General features: G+C 42.3%; 1 protein-coding gene across 1 annotated transcript in view; it reads left to right on the plus strand.

The window, feature by feature from the left end:
- The window catches only part of Znrf3 (zinc and ring finger 3), a 168,164-nt gene that overhangs the window by 72,396 nt on the left and 70,043 nt on the right, over window positions 1-25,725 (plus strand). Inside the window, 1 exon segment of the mRNA XM_037208099.1 lies at window positions 21,838-21,963. Coding sequence (XP_037063994.1) covers window positions 21,838-21,963 — 126 coding nt within the window.

Genomic DNA, 25,725 nt, shown 5'->3' on the forward strand with positions numbered 1-25,725 from the left:
TCTTTCTCTCTTAGCCATTGAGTACTGGGATTATAGGCCTCTACCAACACACTTAACTCAAAAATTAAATCTTCATAAATAAAACTCAAAGCAGAACAGGAAGGCAGGGTTAGTGAAGTGAAAGCTGTGCTGAGGAATTTGCTAGAATGCATAGAGGAGTTAGCAGTATAGTTTAACAGAGTAGTTGAGTAACCCAGAGGGCAGCTCCAATCTTCTAACCCAGTTCTGATTTGTATTCCAGGGCACAGAGGGATTAATAGGAAATAAGTATTTTCTCTCTCTCTCTCTCTCTCTTCTCTCTCTCTCTCTCTCTCTCCCTCCCTCCCTCTCTCCCTCCCTCTCCCTCTCTCTCCCTCTCTCTCCCTCTCTCCCTCTCTCCCTCTCTCCATCCATGTAGCTGTCTGTCTGTCTATGGTTTTTTGAGGCAAGGTTTTTCTGTATAGCCCTGGCTGTCATGGAATTCACTCTACATACCAGGCTGGCCTTGAACTCTGAGATCTGCCTGCCTCTGCCTCCTGAGTGCTGGGATTAAATGCGTGTGCCACCACCGCCCAACTAAAACAAGAATTATTTTTTGTTGCTACTTCATAACTGTAATTTTGCTACTGTTACATGTTTTCTGATGGTCCTAGGCAATTCCTGTGAAAGGGTCATTTTGACACTCCCTCCCCAGGAATCATGATCCATAGGTTGAGAACCCCTGATTTAGAGCTGTGAAAACTTTGTAGAAGTAGAATAAGACACAAACTTTTAGAACAAAATACAGTGTTTGGCTTAACAGGACAAATTGGAACACATCTGTAGATCTACTCCTATACACATTGCAGCAGAATAGTTCAATGCAGGATTAAAACAAAAATCTCTGAAGAGAGAAGACAAATACAAGAACAAGTTTGAAGGTACTTCCTTTCCTTAGTCTGCAAACCTTAACCTTAAATACTGCAGTAGGCAGTAGGGTACTTAATACTTCTACTCCACTGGGAAGGTTTGCTCTTAGATAGCCACAAGATGTTTTATGAGAGAGGACTGTGCTTGCGTGCCTGTGTTCTACAGAGGTTATGCCAAGGTTGTCAGAGGCTGCTCTGTGAAACTTTCCTCGGATGGAATGTATACACCAGCCAAACAGACAGTCACAGTGCTCAGGAGTTGGTGTTCTAAGCTTGGCTGTGAATTAAAGATCTCTAGCTGGGGCTCTTGTTGTAGCCAGTGATCTTTCAGGTAGAGGCTGTGTGTCATTTCCTGACTTCTGACTGGTCAGTGCTGTCCTAATGAAGGAACTAGATGGGTTGGTTATCCTGCAGAACCAATGCCTGGTATAGTTAGTCCTTACTTCGTTCACTTCCTAGGGGGTGGGGGGGCACTTGTTTCTTGTATTGCTGTTGTTAGGTCATGTTAATGCCATAAATATTTGTCCCTATGTATTACTTTTTCTTAGGTATTGCTTTTTTTCTTTAAGTACCCATTTACTTCTTTTACATATTACCCTACTAACTTTCAAACATTTAATTTTTGTCATACATCTTTTCTTTCCATTGAGCTAGGCCTGGCACTTTGTCAGAAGTCAGAATTAAGGGATTGAAGTCATCTTTGGGGAAAGTATCAGAAACAGGACATCTGTTAGGAAAATCACTTAGGTGAAGTGGTAGACTGTGCTTATGATGAAGGTGCCATGGGTAGATTTAGTATGTAATACAGTTGTCAAGTTGATGCTTGCTTCTCCCCCTCCCTCCCCCGGAGCTGAGGACTTAACCCAGGGCCTTTAGGCAAGCGTTCTACCACTGAGCTAAATCCCTACCCCCCACCTTTTTTTTTAATATTAAGTTTAAACCTAAGGCCTCTTGTATGTTAGTTAGGTGTGCTAACATTCAGCTACACCTTTAGCCCAGTTTATGCTTGTTTTTTGTTTGTCTGTTTTGGTTTTTTGAGACAAGAATTTCTCTGTATAGCCCTGGCTGTCCTGGAATTCACTCTGTAGACCAGGCTGGCCTTGAACTCACAGAGATCCGCCTGCCTCTGCCTCCTGAGTGCTGGGATTAAAGGTGTGTGCAACCACTGCCTAGCCAGTTTATATCTTTTTAATAAATCAGGTATTGAGGCTAGTAAGATGGCTCAGTGGGTAAAAGTATTTGCTGCCAAGTGTGACAACCCTAGTTTGATTCCTGAAACCCACAAGGTGAAAGAAGTAACCAACTCTGAGGGTTGTTCTCTGGTGTGTGTGTGTGTGTGTGTGTGTGTGTGTGTGTGTGTGTGTAAATGTGAAACAACTTTTTAGAAATCAGGGATTCTAATATATACTTGTGAATTCACAAACTAGCTTAAGAAATAGTATTCCTTTTTTCTTTCTACAAAGTAGTATTCTCATTTGGTAATTTAGTATTTCCATTTCTGCATCTCACTTAATAGGGAAAGCATTTGGCTGAAAATATTATGGGCACTTGCATGTTCTTGAATTTGGGTCTTTGACCTATGGAGACACAGGGGGTTCTTGGAGTCACTTTGTCCTTACCTATAAACCAGGTACATATGCACCCACTGGGAGCTGGATTACCCATCAATGCTCCAGTCCTTTATCACTTAGATCTTGTCTTTGTTTCATATTGTTGCCTTTTCCTCAAGCTCAACCTAATAACTAAGATGTGGAGTCAGGAACTGTGCTTAGATTAGACTGGATAAAATGTTACTCTTTTCAGCAGCAGTGAATAAATGATAATACTTTAATGTCTACTGTGGCAGTTGGTTAAGAGCCCAGGCTCATAGACTGCCTGAGTTTTAATGCCAGACTTGTAGCATCCTTGTATGTGACCTCCAGCAGATCACTGAACTTGTCTTGTTTTCCTCATTTATAAGACCGTAGTGTGTACTCCAGAAGTGATTGTGAGGATCAGAAGAGTCAGTGCCTGGATGGTAGTGGAATAGTGCCTATGACCTGGCAAGTATACAGCAAATGCCAGCAGCTGCTATTATCTCTGGTGTCTTAGTGGTTGTGTCAGACACTGCACTGGACAAGTTGTAGGGTTTTTTTGTTTTGTTTTCTCTAATCTTAACAGCGGCCTTATAGTTCCAGCACTCTGGCTGCCAGAGGGGGCTGACCCAGGAATGTCTAAATTTGTTCACTGTCCTGGGTCCTGTCCTGTCTACTCCATTGTGACAGGTCCTGGGAAGCAGTCCTGTTCTCGTCACCTTAAAGATTGATGCAATCAAGGTGAGTGTTGGGTACATCCTCTTGTAAAGACACAGGAGCAGGGCCTTACTGATTTGGCTGATAAAGGCACAACGTGCCACTTTTTGATTCAAACTGCTTATTTGCATAGATAGCTGAAGGATGGGTAGCCACTGATGTCATCTCTCTTTGTCCTTCATATTGATAAAGTGTGGCATAGAAATAGAAGGGTCACGTGACTGTAATGGATGGTACAGGGTGCTCTACTGCTGAAGAGTCCATTCAAGATTGCTTCCAAGAGGGTTTCTCCTTCTGCAACTCGGTTTGGAGTGGGTCAAAGCAGACAGAACCCACAGGAGATAAGATCCCTATCTTACTAGGAGAAAGGGGCTGAGTAGGAGGTGACCTTAAGGGTGCACCTCATGGCCTCCAGCCCCTTTTCCATGGGTATGTGTCAAGAAGTTGTGACTGAGCAGTTCCCTGGTCCACAGGCCCACTATCAAACCTCTGCATCTTTTGCCTGAGGCACTTGGGTCTCCTAACTTCTCTTCTAATAAATATCAAAACTCTGAAGATTTTAGGGATAAATGTCAAGTTCACACAATTGGATAGAGAACAGCATCCGTTATTATTGTTGTTTGTTTTTTTTTTAAACACATATTTATACAACATGGTCTTGCTTTTACTTTAGAAACACAATAAATACAGACTTCTGGTGTGTGAATTTAGAAACAGCTCTTTATCTGGTTGCCTTGAAATTAGACACTATCATTGTTCTAATACCTAAGAACTGACTGGTTGAAGACTTGATGAGTTTAGTTGTCTGTCATGTCTGGCAATCCAGCAGCCAGCTCTTTACTGCCTGTGAAGGGTAACACAAAGCAAAGGATCTTACAACAAAAAGTTTAGAGGGCCGTTATTTCTTGAAAAAAACTTTTTTGTTTGTTTGTTTGTTGTTTGTTGAGACAAGGTTTCTCTGCATATCCCTGGCTGCCCTTGAACTCTCTCTGTAGCCAAACTGGCCTTGAACTCACAGAGATCTGCCTGCCTCTGCCTCCCAAGTGCTGGGATTAAAGGCATGCACTACCATGCCTGCTTTCTGTTTAAAAAAAATTAATACTCTGTTTGGGGGTACCTGTGCCATGGCATGCATGTGAAAGTCAGAGGACAACTCTGTGGTTTGGTTTTCTCCTTCCACCTTTACGTGTATTCTGGGGCTCAAACTCAGGTCACCAGGCTTGTACAGCAAGTACTTTTACCCCTGAGCCATCTCACTGCCCACAATTACTTTTTAATCATTACTAGTATTAAATACTAAACACTGTGCTAAAAATCTCAGGGTATCCCATTGCTAACAAGTGAAGGTTTAGAAAGTGGATTTAATAAGACCAAGCAGGATAGACCCAGCCTTACCAATTATCTCACCAGTTTACTCTTCATTGGGATTAGACCTTCTATAAGCAGAATCAACCCAGTATTGGTAACATGAAGTGAAGATGGGCAGGAAATCATCTTGTGCTGATAGTTCCTGATAGATGATGGCTGTCTCCAGGATCCCACAGTACACAGCGCAGACATCTCATCAAACCCACACAAGATAAGGAGGTGACAGACATTCCCATTGTTCTCAGGATCAGTGAATAGGTCCTTACTTGACTTGCCCAAGGTCATACAGGGTGGCTAAGCCAGCATATAATTTACTGCTTTCAAAACCTGAGCCTATGGTTTCCTCCCCTCCCTTTAACCCCTGTTAACAGACTACTCAAGAATATTTTAATCAGGTGATTTCATCAAGTGTCCCTTCCTGGAGTACTCTTGGCTTTCTCCTTGGGTTTGGAAACTTACCCGGGCAATTACAGAGACAGTGAGTGAATCTGTAGTCTATGAGTGCAAGGAACCACTCCCTCTATGGGAGCTCTTGCTCACTTTGGATTCATAGCTGGTGTCCTGCTTTTCTATATTCTTTCTATTGGGGCTCTTGTTGGGGCTTTGGGGAAGACCACCCTGTCCCACCAAACTCTCCTTTGATTGCCTCCTGCACATGAAATTGTGCCATTTTCATTCTTTATTTTAAAGGTTTATTTATTATGTATACAGTGTTCTGTCTGTATGTATGTCTGCACACCAGAAAAGGGCACGAGATCTCATTACAGATGGTTGTGAGCCATCGTGTGGTTGCTGGGAATTGAACTCAGGACCTTTGGAAGAGCAGTCAGTGCTCTTAACCTCTGAGCCATCTCTCCAGCCCTACCATTTTCATTCTTATCATGATACTTCTGGGCCTCATTCCAGGACCCATTCCCTCTTGTGCAATACACTCTACCACTCTCCATCTGTTGGTTTGTGCTGTCCCCCTGCATAATGGGTTAGGACCATTCCTGTTCTTCAGATGAAGAAGCTGAACTGAGGGGAGATAAAGTAATACATTGGACTTCAGCTATGTTCTTTTCATTGGACCTGCCACTCTTGTGTGGCTTTAGTTTTGATCCTGAGCACTTGTGACTTTTCTTGGAGAGTTATGAACAGGTATCTGTTAACCCCAGATAGGGCACCACCCACAAGCCAAAGAAACAATCCCACCTAAGTCTTACCTTGGTAGAACAATGAATTTAATTGGGGCTGCTTTAATTGGGGCATAATCAACCTAGGGGATGCTACATGACTGAATAAGACTCTGTCCTAGAAATTGTTAACTGCTTATCTATCTTCACGGGGGGGGGGGGGGGGGGGGGCCCGCAGGGGGGAGAAGCCTGCATCTTAAGAGCTCTCTCCTATCTTCTAGGAGGAAATGTTAATAGGCTAGATCTTGTAGGGTTTTGTACTGGTAGTCACAACTAATCTGATGTACCAAGTTTTCTTGTCGGAGTATCTTTGGACCTTCAACATGCAAATGACCAAGAGACTTATTTTAGTTACGAAAGCTTGGCCTTTAGCTTAGACTTGTCTCAACTAGCTCTTATAACTTAAATTAACCAGTATTTTTTCATCTGTGTTCTGCCACGTGGTATACCTCTCTTCCATCTTGTACCTCCTGTCTCCTGTCTGGCAACTCCGCTTTTCTTCTTCCCAGAGCCCTCTCTGTCTCCAGAAGTCCTGCCTAACCTCTTCCTGCCTAGGTATTGACCATTCAGCTCTTTATTAAACCAATCAGAATGCTCCTTGGCAAAGAAACATCTTCACAGTATAAACAAATATTCCAAAACAGATCTGATTTCAAGACTACATCAATGCTTATCCATGCCATGCCATACCTGGAGAACAGAGTTCTATAACAACACGAGCACACGCGCGCGGGCGCACACACACACACACACCTTGACACTGATAATAATTAGAAAATTTTAATGATGATGATAATTTGCAACATTTTAATCATCTTAAAAAGAAACCCCAAGCCAGACGTGGTGATGCGGGTCTTTAATCCCAGTACTTGAAAGGCAGAGGGAAAGGAGCTCAGTGTTCAAGGCCAGCCTGGTCTAGATGGTGAGTTCCAGGACAGCCAATGCTACACAGTGAGACCCTGTCTCAAAAAATAAAAAAAAGCCTGGTGGTGATGATGCACGCCTTTAATCTCAGCACTTAGGAGGCAGAGGCAGGCCGATCTCTGTAAGTTCAAAGCCAGCCTGGTCTACAGAGTGAGTTCCAGGACAGCCAGGGCTATGCAGAGAAACTTGTCTTTAAAAACAAACAAACAAATAAATAATAAATAAAAAAATCGAGTCCTAAACAAACACCAATTTTATGCCTGTGGAGTTCCTTATTCTGGACTGCTGTGTACAGGTTCTTGTGCCTGGCTTCTTTCACGCAGCATGATATTGAGGTTTATGAGGTTGGAGCATGTCCCTACTGGTTTTTGTCCCTTTCTAAGACTGAACAGTAATCCCATTGTGTATATACTACATTTTGTTTAATTGTTCATCAGTTAGTAGACTTATGAGATATATATATACCTCAAGGCTTTTATGAATAATCTTCAAAACATTCACATATAAGATTTTGTGTGTAGATAGGCGTGGTGTCTCACACTTTAGTCCCAGCACTTGGGAGGCAGAGAACAGCTAGGTCTACATAGTGAGTAGACAGGACAGCCAGGGCTATATAGAGAGACTCTTTCTCAAAAAAAGGTGGGGAGGCCTGTATATCTCTTGAGTATATACATAGGAGTTTCTGAGTCACATGGTAATTCATAATGAGTAGACATGGACAGCCAGGGCTATATAGAGAGACTCTTTCTCAAAAAAAGGTGGGGAGGCATGTATATCTCTTGAGTATATACATAGGAGTTTCTGAGTCACATGGTAATTCATAGTGAGTAGACATGGACAGCCAGGGCTATATAGAGAGACTCTTTCTCAAAAAAAGGTGGGGAGGCATGTATATCTCTTGAGTATATACATAGGAGTTTCTGAGTCACATGGTAATTCTACTTTAATTTGGCAAAATGGTAAAAACTCTTCATATGAAATTTTTAATTGTGTGTATATGAGTGCTTGGCTACATGTTTGTTTGTGCACCATGTATATGCATGGTGCTCCCCAGAGGCCAGAAGAGGGCTGTAACTAGAGTTAGAGATGGTTGTGAGCTGCCATGTGGGAACTGGAACCCAGGTCCTCTGCAAGAGCAGTAAATGCTGTCAACTACTGTGCCATCTCTTCTTTTTTTACCAGCACTGTATAAAGGTTCTAAGTTTGCTGTATTCTAAGCAGTGCTTTGGGTTTCTTTTCTTTCTATTTTTCTTCCTCCCTTCCTCCCTTCCTCTCTTCCTCCCTCCCTCCCTCCCTCCCTCCCTTCCTCCCTTCCTTCCTTCCTCCCTTCCTCCCTCCCTTTCTTTTTTAGAGGCGTGTTCTTCTTTTATTAAGTACATGGGTGTTTAGTCTGTGCCCCATGTGCATGCCTGGTGCTTGAAGAGGTCGTTGGCTTCTCTGGATTTGAGCCTCTATGTGGGGGCTTGATTTTTTTTTTAAATGATACCCACCATAACTGGTATGAAATGGTATTTGATTGTGGTTTTTGACTTGTCTTCTTTCAGGATAATGGTGAGCATCTTTTTATTTGCTTATTGATAAGCATTTATATATCTTTTGTGGGTATATTCAGAGCTTTTTCCTATAATTAATTAGATAATTTGTCTTTTTATTATTGAGCTATAAAAACTCTTTCAGTATTTTAGGTATGGATGTCTTGCTAAATGCACACTATGCACAATGCACAGAGGTTGTAGGCAGAGCACAGAGATAGCACACTTAACTAGCATACACAGGACTTGGTTTGGTGTCCCACATTGGGGATAGATTTTTGGTTTTCCGAGACAGGGTTTCTCTGTGTAGCTTTGCGCCTTTCCTGGAGCTCACTTGGTAGCCCAGGCTGGCCTCGAACTCACAGAGATCCTCCTGGCCCTGCCTCCCGAGTGCTGGGATTAAAGGCGTGCGCCACCACCGCCCGGCGGGGATAGATTTATACACACACAGTTACACACTGTGGGTTGTCTTTTCACTTTCTTGATAGTATCTTTTATAACTCAAAAGTTTCTTATTTTAGCCAGGTATGTTTGCACATACCCTTAGTCCTAGCACTTGGGAGACAGAGACCCCTGTGAGTTCAGGGCCAGTCCTGGTGAGCTCCAGAGAACCAGGACCTGCCCCAGGCCATGTGGCCATTGAAAGCAACAGAGCTGGGACCTGCCCCAGGCCATGTGGCCTATGCCTGTCCCATAGCCTGCTCACAGCACAGTGAGGGTTTCTGGGTAGATTCTTGTCCAAATGCTAAGTACTGGCTCTCATTGCCATTTAGAATGAATACCCTTCTCATACTTAGCTGTTGAGTATTCGATGATTATTCTTATTTTAGTTTCTGGAGTGTTTTTTATTAAAGAGGCTTTACGAAAATTAAAAAAAAAAACTTAAAATTCTGATTTAGACACAGTGGACCTGCCTGCCACCCAAGGGCTTCCTTCCTCTCTATTCAGAAAACAACTCAAGATGACAGAAAACTGGGCATATTACAACTGTACCTGTAAAGAAGCCCCAAATAGCAAGAGTCTCTAATCTTTATACAAAACCTACTATTCTCTCCTCTCCCTCCCCTCCCATCTACTGTTGCATACAAGGTCTCATAGTCTAGGCTGGTGGGAGCTCTCTGTATTAGCCCAAGGTGACTTAAGATGTGTAGCAATCCTCCTGCCTTAGACTCTCAAGTGCTGAGCTTCATGCCCGCCTTTTAAAAAGAAGCTTGACTTGCATTTTATTGTGATTGCAGGAGGATATACATTTTTAGGCTTGTGGTAGAATCCCCCAATTTTTAATTCTGGAAACAAGCAAACAAAAACTCCTAAAACAAGCTTCTGGAAGAACTACTTGTTCTTGTCTATTTTGTATCCTCAAATTTGACCATGGCCTCCCATTTGACCTTGCCTTTGAGAGCTGTCTTTGAAAACATCCTTGTTGGTGAGAGTTTTATCCAAGGATATCCACAGAATAGGGCACAGAGTGACTATTATATACATTGTGAAAGACTTGATTTTTGACCTCTTGGTGACTTTTTGTTAACCTGCAGTGATGTCACTTTGCATGGATAGTAGTCAGTTTCAAGTCTCAAGCATGGCTGAAGAAGTGGTGTGAGGTGTCATCATTGTTCTTTACAGTGACAGCTTGTATCCACCCAGGACCACATCGCTTTCCTTAGTCCTATAAACGTGTCCATTTTGACAGCAACCAGAAGGCATACAGCAGGAAGAAGTGGAGGCCTTTTTGGTTTTGTTGTTGTTTTGAGTAATTTTGTCTCTGTTTTGTTAGAGAAAGGAAATTAAATGATTACTATGGCCCTGGATGTGAGCTAGGCCTGGGCCACATGCCCTTGGTGCTTCTACAGTTGGAAGATCCTCTTGAACCAGCTAAAGTGTTGGAATAACTGGAGCTGAGCACTGTCATCACTGATTAAATTCATATTATTGTTGGTTTCCCTGTGAGCTGTTAGTACCCTGGGGTTTTTCTTGCTGAGTGCCTGCAGGCAGCCTGCACATGCAGAGGTAAGAGTGTCTGTAAGTGTGTCTGGCTCTCTAGCTTACATGGAGTACTTTCTTGGGTCGCTCAGCCCCTCTGGGGTGACCCATGGAAGGCCATTGTATTTGTTGTCAGAGAGGAGTACATCTCTTTAACAACACGTTACCACCTGGTTCTGCCATGCTGCTGTTAAGCTGTATTATGCTTTGGTTTTTTAAGTTGCCTCTTATGTCAGCAGGTGTACGTGCATTTTAGAATCTTTTTCAAACAACTGATCAGACACCATGGCAGTAGAGAGGGCTCAAGACTTAAATGCCTTTTCTCACTTAGTGTTCATCCACTGAGAATGCTTAGCATAATTGGCATAAATGAATATTATTATCTCTCTTTTTTAAAGCTATTATCCTTATTCCCTAACCCATTAACTTTCAGAATTTTAGCTTCATTTTTTTTTAACCAGAAACAGATGTGATTTCTACTTCACTCTGTTCTATTTTCATTGTTAAGGATCAAACCCCAGTGTCTTCCATTTCATTTGGTAAGCAGTCTAACACTGAGCTACATCCCCACTTAGACTGTGACTTAGAAGAAGTAGTACGGGTTGTACATATTAACTTTCTTTAATTTTTTTAATGTGAATTTTTTTCCTATGGTGTTATTTTCATTATCTTCTTTTAGTACAGAGGAGCCATATAGAATAAAGGCATTATTGGCTTTTCTCTAAAAAGTGACGTTCATTGGCAGGGATTCCAGTTGAGCATTCAGAAAACTTGTGTCTTGAGTAGAGAAGTGTTGGTTTAATCTTCAGACCATTCCCATTTGGAAGTACCACCACACAGCCAGAACCACCAGCTCCTTTTCTGTGTCTGGGTCAGTTCCCATCCTTATTACAGTTGCCCCAATAACTATGACAACAGGAAGAAAAGAAACTGGATTACTGGATTCGGGTTCTTCTGGATTCTAGATTCCAGAAAAAGTGGTTTAGACCATTCGTGGAGCTAGAGAGGCATCTATTTCAGGACAGCTTTCTAACATTCTAGATAGCTCAGTGGGTAAAGCGTTTGGTGAGCAAGCAATGAGGACCTGAGTTTGACACCCCAGAAGACATGCCTGTGTGTGTGTGCACAGCTTTTTAAAAAAGTTCAAAAGGGAATTGTGTATTTTTTTTATACATAGAAAAGGGGAAACAAGACCTTACGACTCAAGTGAAGAGTGTGTGGGCTGTCATCCTTTCCCTTCACATAAATTATAAACCTTGATTTTAGCCACCATATTTTTTTTTCTTTTCTTTTTTTTTTTTTTTTTTTTTTTTTGGTTTTTTGAGACAGGGTTTCTCTGTGTAGCTTTGCGCCTTTCCTGGAACTCACTTGGTAGCCCAGGCTGGCCTCGAACTCACAAAGATCTGCCTGGCTCTGCCTCCCGAGTGCTGGGATTAAAGGCGTGCGCCACCACCGCCCGGCCGCCACCATATTTTTAAGAAAAGGTCTGGACTGTGATGTGAGGCTTTGTACCATAGTGACGCCTTACATCCTGGTCCCTAGGTAGAGGAGATAGGACAAAAGGAGGGAAGTCTCCCTTTTAAATCCTCAAGCCCTTTTGGTTGAGGTCACTTTGTAGAGTGAGTTAGCTGTCCTACTAGCATAGCACACGGCTCCTAGAGCAGTAACTCACTTGCAAGCAAGTGGTCTTTTTGAAGTGACTGTAAGCATTTAGTGCAGTGGGGAGATATTATAACCTTGGGCAAAAGCATGGCTAGCCTGGCTTTAGGTCTCTACCTTGAGACATTGGGAGACTGCCAGTGTGTCTCACTCAAGTGAAAAAGCTGTTCTTGGTTTCAGAGTTTGGCATGTGGAGCATCTCAAGGAAACAGTTCACTCCAGATACTTATGCCTGGCATCACATTATCTTTGGCTTAGGGGTTCTTGTAGATTCTTTGGCCATTAGCAAAACAGTGAAACTATGAATAATCAGTGTCACTTGGCCATGAGAAATCTGAAGGTCTGTTTTCATATTCTAACATAAGCCAGTTGTTCCATTTTTCAATATAGTCATATCATAATTGTTGCTTGCATCAGGCTATCATGGTGATACAGTAGTCTCCGCTGGACCTGCAGGCTTAGGTGTAAGTTCTGGCTTTCTCTGGAATAAGGAGCTGTGTTATCATTCTCTCTTCTTGCCATCAGTTAATCTTACCCTTAGTTACATTACTTTCCACATTTCATTCTCTTTTTCAGAACTGTAGAACTCCTCAGTACCAACAAACCCATTTGGCAGTGGTTCAGGTTTTTTGTATTTTTTTTTTTTTTTTTTGACTTTCCTACAGCTATCATGCTCTGGGCCTTCATTTTGAGAGTTCCCTTTATTCCTGTTGGAATCCTTGTACCTGTATCTCATTCCTACTTCTCCTTGGGTTTAGTTCCTTACTTTTTGTTGTTGTTGACAGTAACTTTGTGGATTAGACCTAAGTAGGAAAATTGTAGACATGTGGAGCTTTCTTTGGGAGGGGTCATCTATTTTCTTTCCCCATCCACTGACCTTTTAAGATGTATGGTTATCAGCCTATGTGAGTGAAGGGCAGTGGGGTTGTGTTCTCTGGGTAGGAAGTATTGGCTTCCTATGCTAGTACCAGTGCCACTGAGTCTTCTTTGACAAATTGTAATCAACACTTAGTAGAGCTAATCCTTTAAAGGTCATGCAATAGTTTGGTTAAATCCCGATTTTCCTTCGTCCCCCCCATTAGCTAAGCAGAAACCCAAGTGGCTTTCTAAAAACAAAGCAAGCAGCCTGATAGAGGCCAGCAGCCATTTATTGAGCACCTGTTGAGGTCAAGGCTAACAGTAAGATGATTGGAACCTCTGAGTAAAGTAATACTGTTCTTCTAGAAGTAGATGCTCACATTCAGTGGAGGGTGGAGGGGTGAAGTGTGGGCAATACAAGGAACTGGTAAGCACCATGAAAGTGTTTGGTATCAAAGCAACTTAGCTCTGTGAGTACATTCAAGAAAGCTCGATGGAAAGAGTGACATTGAAGCTGGTCTTGAAGGGCAGAGTGTTCTTGGCAAAAGCATAAAGTAAAAGTGAACGTGACAAATCTAGAGAAAGTAGAGAGAGCTTAGTCACTGAGCGTCTACTATGCTATTTGTTTGCGTCGAATTTCATTTAACTGTTGTATCCCATTAAGGCCTTGGGGATAGTAACAATCTCCATAAAGGACGAACAAGTGTTTTTCCTTTCTTGACTCATGCCATATTGGACATCCCCAAGTTACTTTTCCTATAGTACAGGATCAGAGTTAAACACAGACCACACTTTGTTTTATCCTTGTGTTTAATTGTAGCTTATTATTTGCCTGGTGTTCTCCCAGGGATCTGTCTCAGAAAACTTGCTTGTCTTTCCATTCTAGGCTGTGGAGCTGTCCTTCCATTTCCTAGTGGAGAAGGAAGTACCTTGTCTTTAGTGGAATCTTTCTCAGGTTCCATTCTAGGTTTCTGAACCTATATGATTTTTGTGTGTGTGTGTGATGTCTCTGAATTCTTATGTGTAATTAGGCCTTTTAAAACTCTACTTCTCCAAACATTTTAAGAAAAATTCAGGGCCTGGACAGATGGCCAGTGGTTTAAGAGTACTTTGCAAGCATGAGGATCTGAGTTTGAATTCCCAGCATGCATTTTAAAAATCCAGCTACAGCTGCCCATGCCTGTAACTCTACCATTAGCGGGAGAATGGCAGAGATAGGAAGATCCCAAGAGATCACTGGCAAACCAGCCTAACTGAAACAGGAGCTTCTGGCTAAGTGAGGGACCCTGTCTCAAGACAGCAAGGAAGAGAACCATAGAGGAAGACACTGGGAACCTTGCTCTGATCTCCAAATTCATATGCCACACATTCACGTGCAACACACACACACACACACACACACACACACACGGGATGGGGCGGGAGGAGAAGAGGAGGAGGAGAGGGAAGGAGAGGAGAGAGAGAATATGAGTTAGAGGACAGCCTGGTCTAAAGAGTGAGTAAGTTCCAGAGGCAGGTGGATCTCTATGAGTTCCAGGACTGCCAGGGCTACACAGAGTAACCCAGTCTCAAAAAAAATAAAAATAAAAGTTAAAAAAAAAAAAGTAAAGCCCAGAAGTGCCTGTAATTTTAAATGCTAACATGCCATATTAAGTTCAAAATTATCATGTTTGAAAATCATATACCATAGAAGACTAATATTAATTTTGAATGATAAAGTGTCAGAAGTATGTATTGATCCTGTGTGAAGCAATCTGATGGCACTAACTGAACATGTGTGTTTGGAGCTGTGGCTTTTACATGGTGGCTGTAGAACAATGCTATAGAAACAATATCTAGTGGACCTTTGGGAGGATATATGAATTTCTTTTGTAGAAGGTCCTTGTTTTGTATAGATGATTGCTATCCAGAAGGGGTTTTGGCTCTTTTAAAATTAGGGACTAATATTTCTTAGATAATAGAAATGAGTCTGATTGAGACTGTCTTGAAAAATGAGGCTGAAAATAAAGTTTTTGGTTTTTTGTTTGTTTAGGGTCCACTCTGAGGTAGAATCCATACATAACACTGCTAATGTGGCTAATAACCTGAGGCTAGATAGGTCAAGAGTTTGTTTTTAATTTAACAAGTTAGAATATAATTATAGCCCCAGTATCTTATACTTGCATTGAACAGTGGGTCTTGGATGGGCAGAGTTAGAATATTTTCAGGAGAATTATCTGAGTGGAGGTGGTATCCTCTATGTCTGACTTCATCAGTAATATCAAGGGTCATTTTCCAAGTGAGAGAACTCATTTTTCCCATAGTTACTTTCTGCTTTGATCATTCTCTGTGAAAGCACCCATGCATAGTTCTTTAATCCTTAACTAGATCATTTGCCATTGGCTTTGAGTGGGATCCAGCTGTTCATTGGCTGACACAGCTTTCATGGTACCATTAATTTGACTTCATTGCTGACTTGCAGTTCCAGTATACGGTTTCTTTATATAGTCTAATCACTACCACTGAATATTCTAACAGTTTGCTGTAAGGATGAAATGAAATTGAAATGTAACCTAGTACATACTATCCAATGAAAAGCCCCCCACTTACTTTTCCCCTGACATAACATTCTCATTTGTATGTGATGCCTACCTTTGCCTGGGGGACACCATCATTTGCATCAGGTCAGCTTACTAGTGCACATTTTCATCATATGACTATTTCTACTTAAGAAACATTTTCCCGACTTTGTAACTTGGATCCCTTGGGTTAAATAGAACCCTATGATGCAAATGGCTGGCGGTGTGGGGCAACAGGCATTTCTGGAAGCTAATACTGTTGTCAGAGGCAAACTGACTGCAGCCTCAATTCTATAATATATCTTTGAGAGATGAGTAAAATGAATGGTTATATTGGTTAACTGTAGTAGCTAAGATTGAATTTTCAGGGTTAACTACTGGGGAAGTGAGTAAAAGTAGGGAACTGAGATGGAGTTGGAAAAGTGGCAAGGATGGTGACGTCATCCCTCACCCCCTTCTGTTTTTTTAGAAGCAGGGTCTCACTGTAGATCAGGCTGACTTTGAATTCACAGAGAGATATGACTGCCTCTGTTGCTCCACCATGACTGGCTGTGAGGTGGGTTTTCAATCCAGTGATAATTTTTTATGATATCTTCACTCTCCAAAAAAAAGTAAACAGCCGGTGGCAACTGACAGTGCTTCAGAAAAGTTTGTTTTGCTTTTGAAGGTTTTGATACTATTTAATAGTCAACAGCCTTGACAGGGCTGGTGTATTAAGCTGCCAACAGTTGCCCCAGTGTCATCAAGAAACTCCGTCCAATAAGGAGTCTTAGAAGAGTGAAAGGAGGGGAGATCCAGCTTAGAGGAAGTTTTTTCCAGAGTGCTGGCCTGGCAGAACCTTACATAGTTCACATTTCTGCATACATGCTCTTGACACACCTTGCTTAATGTTAGGTTCCCATTTTCATAGTGGCTTCTGCTGCTCCTGGTTCCCATTCTTATTATCCCCTCCTCTCCCTCCCTCCTATTTGCTGTCCTCCTGTGTGTGTGTGTGTGTGTGTGTGTGTGTGTGTGTGTGTGTGTCCGTCCGTGTGTGTCCGTCCCCACTCTCTACCTTTTACTCTTGAGTCATGGTTGGTTCTTCAGTATTTGAGACTATTTAACTTTGTCTTGTATCAGATTTAGTCTCTCAGTGTGTATATGTTCTCCCTTCCAGTGTGTTCTCAAAATGTGTTCCATGGAACAACATGGTTATATTAATTAAACACAAAGCAATTGTAGGAACAAAGTAGGAAATGATGGATTTAGCAATAATTAAATCCACCTCACCCTCCTTTTTAATAGCTGGATATGATGGCATATTCCTGCAATCTCAGCTATTTAGAAGATGAGACAGGAGGATAACAAGTTCAAGACCAGCTTGGGAAAATTAACAGACTGTTCCAGACTTACAATTAATAAACAAGCAAACTAACTAAGCAAACAAGTGAATGAATAATTAAATAAATAAGTAAGTTTGTTTTGGTGCACTTGGCTAGTATGCTTGAGGCCCTGGATCGATCCCCAGGGTGTTCATGCACATACGCTCACACACACAAAGAGGAAGAGAGAGAGAAAAACCATAGCCTCTGTGGAGTTTCAGTTTACAAATATTGATCCTGAGATCCTGTGAAGTGTTTCTCAGTATTATTTACCCCTGTTGTTCATCTTTTGGGGCCAGGACACAATTGCTGAAGGTCCTTTATACTTGGCTTATGTTCTGGCAGGATTCAAACCACATTACCCTACACTAGATACCCACATTTACCAAGGACAGAAGTAGGCCAACAAGTCCTTTTTGAGTAAACAATTGCTTGGTTAAAACCTACCATTTTTGGTCAGATGTAGTGGCACACGTCTTTAATCGCACTTGGGAGGCAGAGGCAGGTGAATCTCTGTGAGTTTGAGGCCAGCCTGGTCTACAGAGTGAGTTCCAGGACAGCCAGGGCTACACAGAAAAACCCTGTCTTGAAAAACCAAAACAAACATACAACAGTAACAACAAAACAAAAACCCTACCATTTTAAAGCATTTAGTTCCAGGCATGGTGGTGCATGACTTTAATCACAGCAGAGGCAGGCAGATCTCTGTGGGTTCCAGGACAGCTAGGGCTACATAGAGAGATGCTGGCTTAAGTGGTGGTGGTGGGGATTAGTATGCTGTATTGTACAACTGTTACCACTATGAGGCTCCAGAACATTTCTGTCACCCTCAAGAAGAAATTATACCCATGAAGCAGCCTCTTCTTATCACTTCCAAGCCCTGGATAACCATTAATCCGCTTTCAGTCTCTTTATTTGCCTTATTATGATTATTATTAACATTTTATATTAATGGACTCATGTGTGTTTTTCCGTATCTGTTGGGTTCTCTTTAGTGAAGTTTTGACAAGACCCAGCTCTTAGGTATGCATTCCCCTGCTCTTTCAAAGCTGTTCTCTATCACTGACCAAACCCCATAGGTGTTTAAAGTAACAATGTGGTTGTCTGGAAACCTCCAGCCCACATGAGTAGAAGTTCCATGGAATACAGTAAAACAGTGTCACAAATGTGCTTGCTATTGCAGTGACTTGACCGGAGACTTTGGGAAGCTGAAGCTGGGCTGGGTTTAGCTAAGTCTCACCTTTTCCTGAAAGTCATAGGTGACTGAATTGTTGGTACAACTTAGTGATCCTTGTTCATCCTCTTCTGCTGTAGGAGGGCTTGGCATTTTAGGCTACTTTGATTTAATACATAGGACATTTCAGGATGGGCTAGGTCCTACAGGGGCCTCCTAAAGGCAAGGTTGTACTGTCTGCCTTGCTGCAGAACCCTCACTGGTCCTACAGGAAAAACTGAAATGAGGACTCACAAGGAAATAGGGACTTTGTCTTGGAATTCCCAGGGGTGGGTACTCACTAGCTACAGAGACAGCTGCTGACAGCCCCTTTAGCGCCCTCAGACCTCTCACTTGCCCCGTGGACTCTGCAATCCCTTTCACACTATTGCATAGAAGTTGGAGTCCAAGAATCTCGAGGCTGTCTGTCCTCCCATTGCCATCTCTGGAGATCGGGCATATCACTGCATGGAAAGTGTGTCACCCATTTGCTTCAGTGCTGCTTGTCTTCAGTGTGGCATTTACTGCTTGAAACTCTGATAGTATCTTGATATCCAAACTCTGTTCTAATTTTTAAGCCCTTTTCTTTGTTTTGTTGTAGACTATGACTTTTTATATGACTGGTCAATCTGGTCTCATTCTTCCTCTCTGTCTTTTGCACCTCTTTGCCAAGTTTGGAATGATTAGTTCTACTCTTCCTTCAGTTTGTTCTGAGGCCCTGCAGCTTCACATACACCTCCTACTCTCAGCAGCTTAGCTCCTCTTGCTGCCCATATTAAATAGCACATTGCCCTAGACTATAACCAATTTAAAGCTAGAAACCTTTTTTTTTTTTCTGAAGATTTGTCTCTTTTAGTGTTTTCTGTCTCAGATGGTTAGCTCTCAGAGGAAGGGGCCCAGAACAAGTGGGTAGAGTGGGAAGTCACCGCGGAACCATTGGGCTGAGTGTACTTGCTTGCCTATGTTGTCTTGGAAAACAAGGTCATTTACCTTGAACTTTTGTTTTCGCCTGTAAAATAAGTAAGGAATAATATGCATTAGCTTTCTATTTGCTGCTACAAGTTATTACAGGTCTGCTGGCTTAGAACAACACTGATGTTGATACACTAGCCTACCTGGAGAGTCCAGGAAATCTTCATCTCATCATGCTTAGTCACATCTGCCAGAGTGTCTTACTGTGTAAGGTAATGTCTGAAGGTTAGGATATGGATGACTTTGGAGCTATTATCCTATCTATAGTGGGTTCTATAGTGGAACCTAGAAGGTTCTTTGTTTTGTTTTTCCACAAACAGAGTCTCCCTATATATGCAGCCCTGGCTGTCCTGGAACTCACTAGGTATACCAGCCTGACCTCAAACTCACAGAGATCCACCTTCCTCTGCTTCCCAAGTGCTGGGATTAAAGGTGTGTCCTAGAAGGTGCTTAATACTAACCTAAATATATTTCTTCAACTGAAGGGTTTAGTACATCAGACTGGAGAGATGGATCAGCAGTTAAGATCATTAGATGCTCTTCTAGAGGACCTGAGTTTAACTCCCAGCACCCACATGGTAGCTCACAATCATCTGTAACTCCAGTTCCAGGGGATCCAACTCCCTCTTCTGACCTGAGGAGACCAAGCACATACCGAGTGCACAGATAGATGTACATGCGAGTAAACCACTTGTACACATATAAATAAAAAATAAATATTAAAAAGCTAGGCTTATAACTTGTAAAATTATGAGAATTTTCTCTTTCCAGATTGCTCTTGGGTTCTGGAGCCTGTGGTGTGTTACACTATTCCTTAGAGAGTCTTAAACAAATGTCTGCTCACCCCCGGTAGAGAATCAGGGACAGACCAAAAGCACAAATGCCACTTAGGTCCATGTTGGCAAACCAGTGAGTTTATTGGTCCCACTTACAGGAGCAGGAATGACTTAAAGACAGCTGCATCACCAAAGCCATCCCAGCATGGATGATGGCTGACAAAAGCTGGAACCCTGGAGCACAGTGCTTGACTTGCAGGCAACTCGCCTGGTCAAAAGTGTCTTTGTCTGGCTGGAGAGATGGCTCAGAGGTTAAGATCACTGCTTGCTTTTCCAAAGGTCCTGAGTTCAATTCCCAGCAACCACATGGTGGCTCATAACCATCTGTAATGAGATCTGGTGTCCTCTTCTGGCCTGCGGGCATACATGCAGACAGAACACTGTATACATAATAAATAAATCTTTTTTTTTTTTTTTAAAGTGTCTTTGTCAGGCTATTTAGCTAGTCTGGGACTCTTACAGGAAGCTTGGCAGGTCTGCGTCTTCTAGGCAGCGTGGTTGATCTCTTTGTCCTTGGTAGTCTATATGACTTACATAAGCTTAGAGAGGGAGGTGCCTTGTGCATCTGGTCAATTTCATGGACTTCCTGAGACTCTAAAGATTATCCTGAATCTTAATGTTCTTGCCTTTAAAACTTCTGAGTCTTTTTTTTTTTAATTTTGAAGACCTATTTTATATTATGTATATCTATGTTTTAAACCATATGCATGTCCACAGAGGCCAGAAGAGGATGTTGATCCCCAGCAACTATGTTAAGGATGATTGTGTACTGCAGTGTGGATGCTGAGAATTAAACCCTGGTCCTTTGTAGGAGCAACAAGTAACCTAACCACTGAGCCAGATCTCCAGCCCTAGAAGTTCTGAGTTTTAATATGCTTTCTTTTAGAACTTATTGTGTCTTAAGGAACCTGGGAAGAAATTACTACAGAATAGCCTGATACAAGTCAATGCTAGAACCGTGAGAATAGACCTTAGGAATTTCTGTTGTTTCCAGACTTTTATATGAGAAAATAAGCTGATGCTCCTCTACCTAGTTGGGTTTTTTTTTTTTGGGGGGGGGGAGGCGTTTTGTGTGTGTGTGTGTGTGTGTGTGTGTGTGTGTGTGTGTGTGTTGTGTAGATTTTGAAAAGACCTCCAAGAATGGCATCTGTTTCCCAATAACCATTTGTAGTCTTTAACTAGCCTGCTAATTATATTGATAGTTTGCCACATTCCCAGTTCTCTCAAAATGTCCTGATTGTGTCTCTCGGCACTCATAGGTAAGTTAATGTGACCTTGAGATCTAGAAGCCAAACGGGATACTATCCTGGTTAGTTTCATTTATGATTGCTTAGTGTTAGATTTATGATATTTTATAGCAATTTAGATTGCCGTTTATATGAGGTTCTTTCTCTTCTTACCTCTTGTTAGGTAGCTTCTATCTTGGGACAAGCATTACCTCCAAGGCAGAGAGGTAGCACCCATAAAATATATCTATAGGGGCTGAAGACTTGACTCAGTCCATAAAGTGCTTGCTGTGCAAGCCTGAGGACTGGAATTCAGTCCTCAGTACCGTGTGGAAACCAAGTGTGGTCATCTACACCCGTGATCCCAGCACTGGGTAGGCAGAGACAGGAGGAGCCCCGAGACTTACTGGCCAGCCACTCTAGCCGAATTGAAAAGCTCCAGGTTTACTTCTCAAGACTCTGTCTCAAAAAATAAGGTGGAGAGAGAGAGAGATTGAGAAGACATTTGACATCAACCTCTGGCCTTCATATGCATCCACAAATGTGCACACACATGAATGTGTGCATATATGCATATTTAATTTTTATGGGGCTGAATATTTTGTTTGCATGTATCTGTGTAGTACATGCAGGGCTAGTGCTTATGGAGGCCAGAAGAGGGCATCAGATCCTTTGGAACCAGAGTCACAGACAGTTGTGAACCGCCATGTGCATGTTGGGAGTTAAATCTGGGTCCTCTGAAGGAACAGCCAATGCTCTTTACTGTTAAGTTCTTTCTCCAGGCCTTATAATATCTATTTCTAGTAGTTTTGTGTTCTCCCCAGTGCTGAGTTCATTGTAATGAAATGGAATTCCCTGTGGATTGAAAAACCATCCCTGCCTTAAAGTTTAAAGTTTTGAGGTGGCTTTGGCTTAGTATACAATGAGAAATGCACGAAGGGAATCAAGCCAGTCTGTGGCCAGCCTGTTGACATTTTCTTTCCACTTTGTCTCTTAGATGCACCCACTGGGCCTGTGTAATAACAATGATGAAGAGGACTTGTATGAATATGGCTGGGTAGGAGTGGTGAAGCTCGAACAGCCAGAATTGGACCCCAAACCATGTCTCACTGTACTGGGCAAGGTAAGCACCAGACCTTCTGTGTCACTGCCATTACGGTTGGTGTTTTCACTGAAGTGTTTCCCTGAGTGTCAAATAACTGGTTCTGGAGAAGAGTCATGCTGGCATAGCATTTCGAGTCTGCTCTACCCCTGCCTGCGGCATGGCCTTGGGCAAATTGCTTTCTCTAAGAGTCTCAGCTTCTTATCTGTGAAATGGGTTGATACTAGAAACCATAGTACTGTATTTTACATCTTTGGGGCCAGATGTTTCAGACCTAAGATTTGGGAAGTTTGGGGAAGTATTAAGGTGTATTTATTAAGTAACTTTGGGGACCTAGGGCCATACTCAGTAATCACACATATTTTTATGTGTGTAGCAAGTCATATGGATATTCACATTAAGTGGGATAACTAAACTCTAAATATCCTCCTGTTAGCCTGCAGCTGCTTTGCCTCCAAATGAGTTCAGGTTCATTAATTTTTGTTGCCAAGTACGTTATGAAAAAACTCCTAGAATTTAGAGTTTCCTTGGTTTCAGAACAACGGACAGCAATTATGACCCTGCATTAGAACTTACCTCACAGGTGACTAGGAGATGAGGTGAGATACAATGCCTGGTGCCTCATGTGCCACTATTGGCTGTTGGCACATATTTAGAAGCACTAGCAAACAAAGCAAAAGCTTTTTAGCTGCTAAGGTCAGTATAACTTCTGACTACAGTATAAGATAGAAATAAATTTGCTTTGGAAATCCATCTTTCAGGAACTTTTAATCTGATAGGTCATAATCTGTTTTAAAGTGGATCATTTTGTTAAAAGAAAGGGTTTTATGAAAGTAATTTGAAGTTTTGGTTAGGGGAAAGGTAGTCCCCAAGAGTCGTCTTATTGTCTAGACATTTTATGGTCCCCAAAGCTCCAGATCTGTGTACCCTGGGAAGACAGCTGAGTCCTGTTCCTGGAAGCTGAGGCTCTCTTGGATATCCAGGCCAGAGAAGAGGTGGCATTGGTGCAGGGAGTCCTCACCAAATGTAAAGAGTTTCTTGCCAGCCACTCCTAAAAGGTCTTTGGTCATGGAGACCCTCAGAAGCCTAATTTGCTTTTTGAGAAGCTCCACAACTCTTGTCAAGTTTTCCTGCCCTTTCATTGGAGGAGAAAAACTAATACAAATTATAGCCTGTTTGGTTTATGATTCAGTAAGTTGAATCAAGGTGTTTGAGGTGGCTCAGCCTTGACACTTCATCATTTCAGTAGTTGACCAGAGCTGTTTAATGATGGTTAGGAGCAGTAACTCTCTTGAGAGTTAGTGTTTTCTTAGGAGAAGTGCCAGCTACATCCAAAGTGTAGGAACAGTGCTCTCGTTGTAGGTGTCTGCTTCAAATATGCCGTTTGCTTCTGCTATGCTTAAGCTGCTGCTGCACCATGCTCAGCTTACTGGCTTCATTTGTTTTCCCCAGCCCTGTGGGGCTCCATCTCTTGTGTCTATAAATGGGTTGTAACAGGGCCCAAAGTATAACCTTTATTGTCCTCAGACAGTTTAGTGACAGGCATTTTTTAAGGTCACTCAGAATCAAACTGTTTCCTTCACTGCCTGAATCAACTGAACCATGGTTTACTTGGTGAGTTTTATATGGTTTGGCCTGCTGGTCTATGAAGCCAAGGGAATAGAAACCTTAGATATGTATTGAATCGTGGAGCACTTCTGTGTTTACTCTTCATGAAATGGTTATTGAATGTGGGGGACTAGGATCTTAGCATGTGGCTCTACCTTCCTAAGAGCAGCAACTTCTTTCTGTTGGGCAAGGCTAGGGCTGGGAGGACTGCACAAGGCAGCACATATTTGCTGTTTGCCTTAAGAGTTGGCATCTGAATATAATCATTAATAAAGATGACTGGGCCAGACAGAGTAAGATGGCTTATGTTTGCTTTAAACTTGGGTTGGTAGAGGAGATGTGATGAATCCTCTTCTTCCTCTTCTTTTTCCTTTTTCTTCCTCCTTTTTCACAACATAAATTTCATTAACTTTGCCAACTCTGTTTTCTACTTTTTTGGTTTCCCAAGGGTAGAAACAAAAGGACTCCGATGTGAGAGAAAGCACAGCAATCCTTCCAACAGCTCAGCACACCATTCTCCTGTAGACAGAATGATTTTCCTTCTGGTTCTTGGCTTTCAATGACTATGGCAAGGAGTTGAAGGAAAGGAGAAACACTGAGGCATAGGAAGTGACCTGGGAGTGTAGCTTGGTGGTAGAGCCCCCGCCTACCAGGTATGAAGCCCTGGGTTCCATCACCAGCACCACAGTAAAGAAAAAGAAGTTACAAGGCATAGGAGGAACACAACAGCCAGCCTAGTGTTCAGGTGGGGGTGCAAAAACTGCTGTGAATGGATGTGGAGACTTGTCTCTGTCGTCACAGAAAAGCCTATCGGAAACCAGAAAAGCTAGACACAGACCTCTCCTGCCCACAGAAAATCATGAGCTGAAACCCCGAAGATTTTAAAAAACATAAATGCCTCTCTAGGAGTTCAAATCAAGTTTTATTTTTAAAGAAAAAAAAAATCATTACCTTGGTTTATTACCAAGGGGTTTTAAATTTCAGCACTTTAAACTCATGAGAGAAAAATAATTGATGATCATATTCCTCTAATCTTTTCAGTTCTGTAGAAGGTACAGACAAGTCAGCTCAGTAGGTAGAGCTGGGATAAAGATAAACTCCACAGGGAAGAAGCAGGCCAGGACACCTAACCAGGCCCCACTTCAGGCCAGGCTCAGGTAAACCTCTGCTGCCGTTGGGTGCTTTCTTTTGCACTTAGTGTAGAGATGCTGTTCTGGGACCTTGTCTCTCTGATACCCTGAGCTTCTGGATCATGGTTAGGATCTTCCCTAATACCCTTGTTACAGATCTGAAAGGTTGAACCCTGTGGAAACAGTGGGGTTGACATTTGGGGACAGCTTACTTTTGAGAAGGGTCTTAAATCATTCCCAAAGTGCAAGAGTCTGTATGCCTCAGGCATTTCAGCTCTTCAGCTTTGTAGTGTTTATTAAGCATCTTACAGGACTGCAAAGAATTTAAGAGCTTCATCTTAATTTGACTATTTATGACCCCAAATTCGTGGAGACTCTCATGTCAGGACACACATGATGACTAGAGTTTCCAACAGAATTTGCTTAGCCTGAATTCTGAAATTCCAGGCTGGATAAGCCCCAAGCCCCAGGTAGACCAGTTCTGTGCTTGCTTTTTGAAATACAGTACATCCAGCAGGCCTGGGCCTGCCTGTGTCCAGTGCTTCAGAAGATGGTATGGGGAAGTTAATAAAAGGATATTTAGAGGATTTTATGTTAGAAATGCCACCTTGGCTGAGTGACCTTAGAAAGGCAATTTCAGTTCTTGGTGCCTTGCTCCTTTGTGAAGCACTGCTTTTCTGATTGCTATAGACTGTGAGGTGTTAACAGAGCACTTAGCTCAGAGCCTGGCTCATGACAGCCTTGGGTGAGTACAGAAGCGGCTATCCTGGGTGGGGGCTCGCCGCCTCCTAGGAGCTGTAGATGTCTTTGCTTATCACATTGACACCTTGTCCACATTTCCATGTTATGGTCAGAAAACTGAGGTCCCATGAGCTTCTTCACATCTGAGATCACAGAGCTCCCAAGAGCTGGAAGCTGAACTAGAACTATTCTGGACTTCAGCAGTGTTGACTTCTTGACTCCTCTTGTCTCAGCCAGTCTTCTAGATAATAAACACCAGCTGCTTTCAGTATCACCCAGGTGTGGTCCAGACTGGTGTTTCTAC

Source organism: Peromyscus leucopus, chromosome 7, assembly GCF_004664715.2.
Source record: "Peromyscus leucopus breed LL Stock chromosome 7, UCI_PerLeu_2.1, whole genome shotgun sequence".
Lineage (NCBI taxonomy): Eukaryota > Metazoa > Chordata > Mammalia > Rodentia > Cricetidae > Peromyscus > Peromyscus leucopus.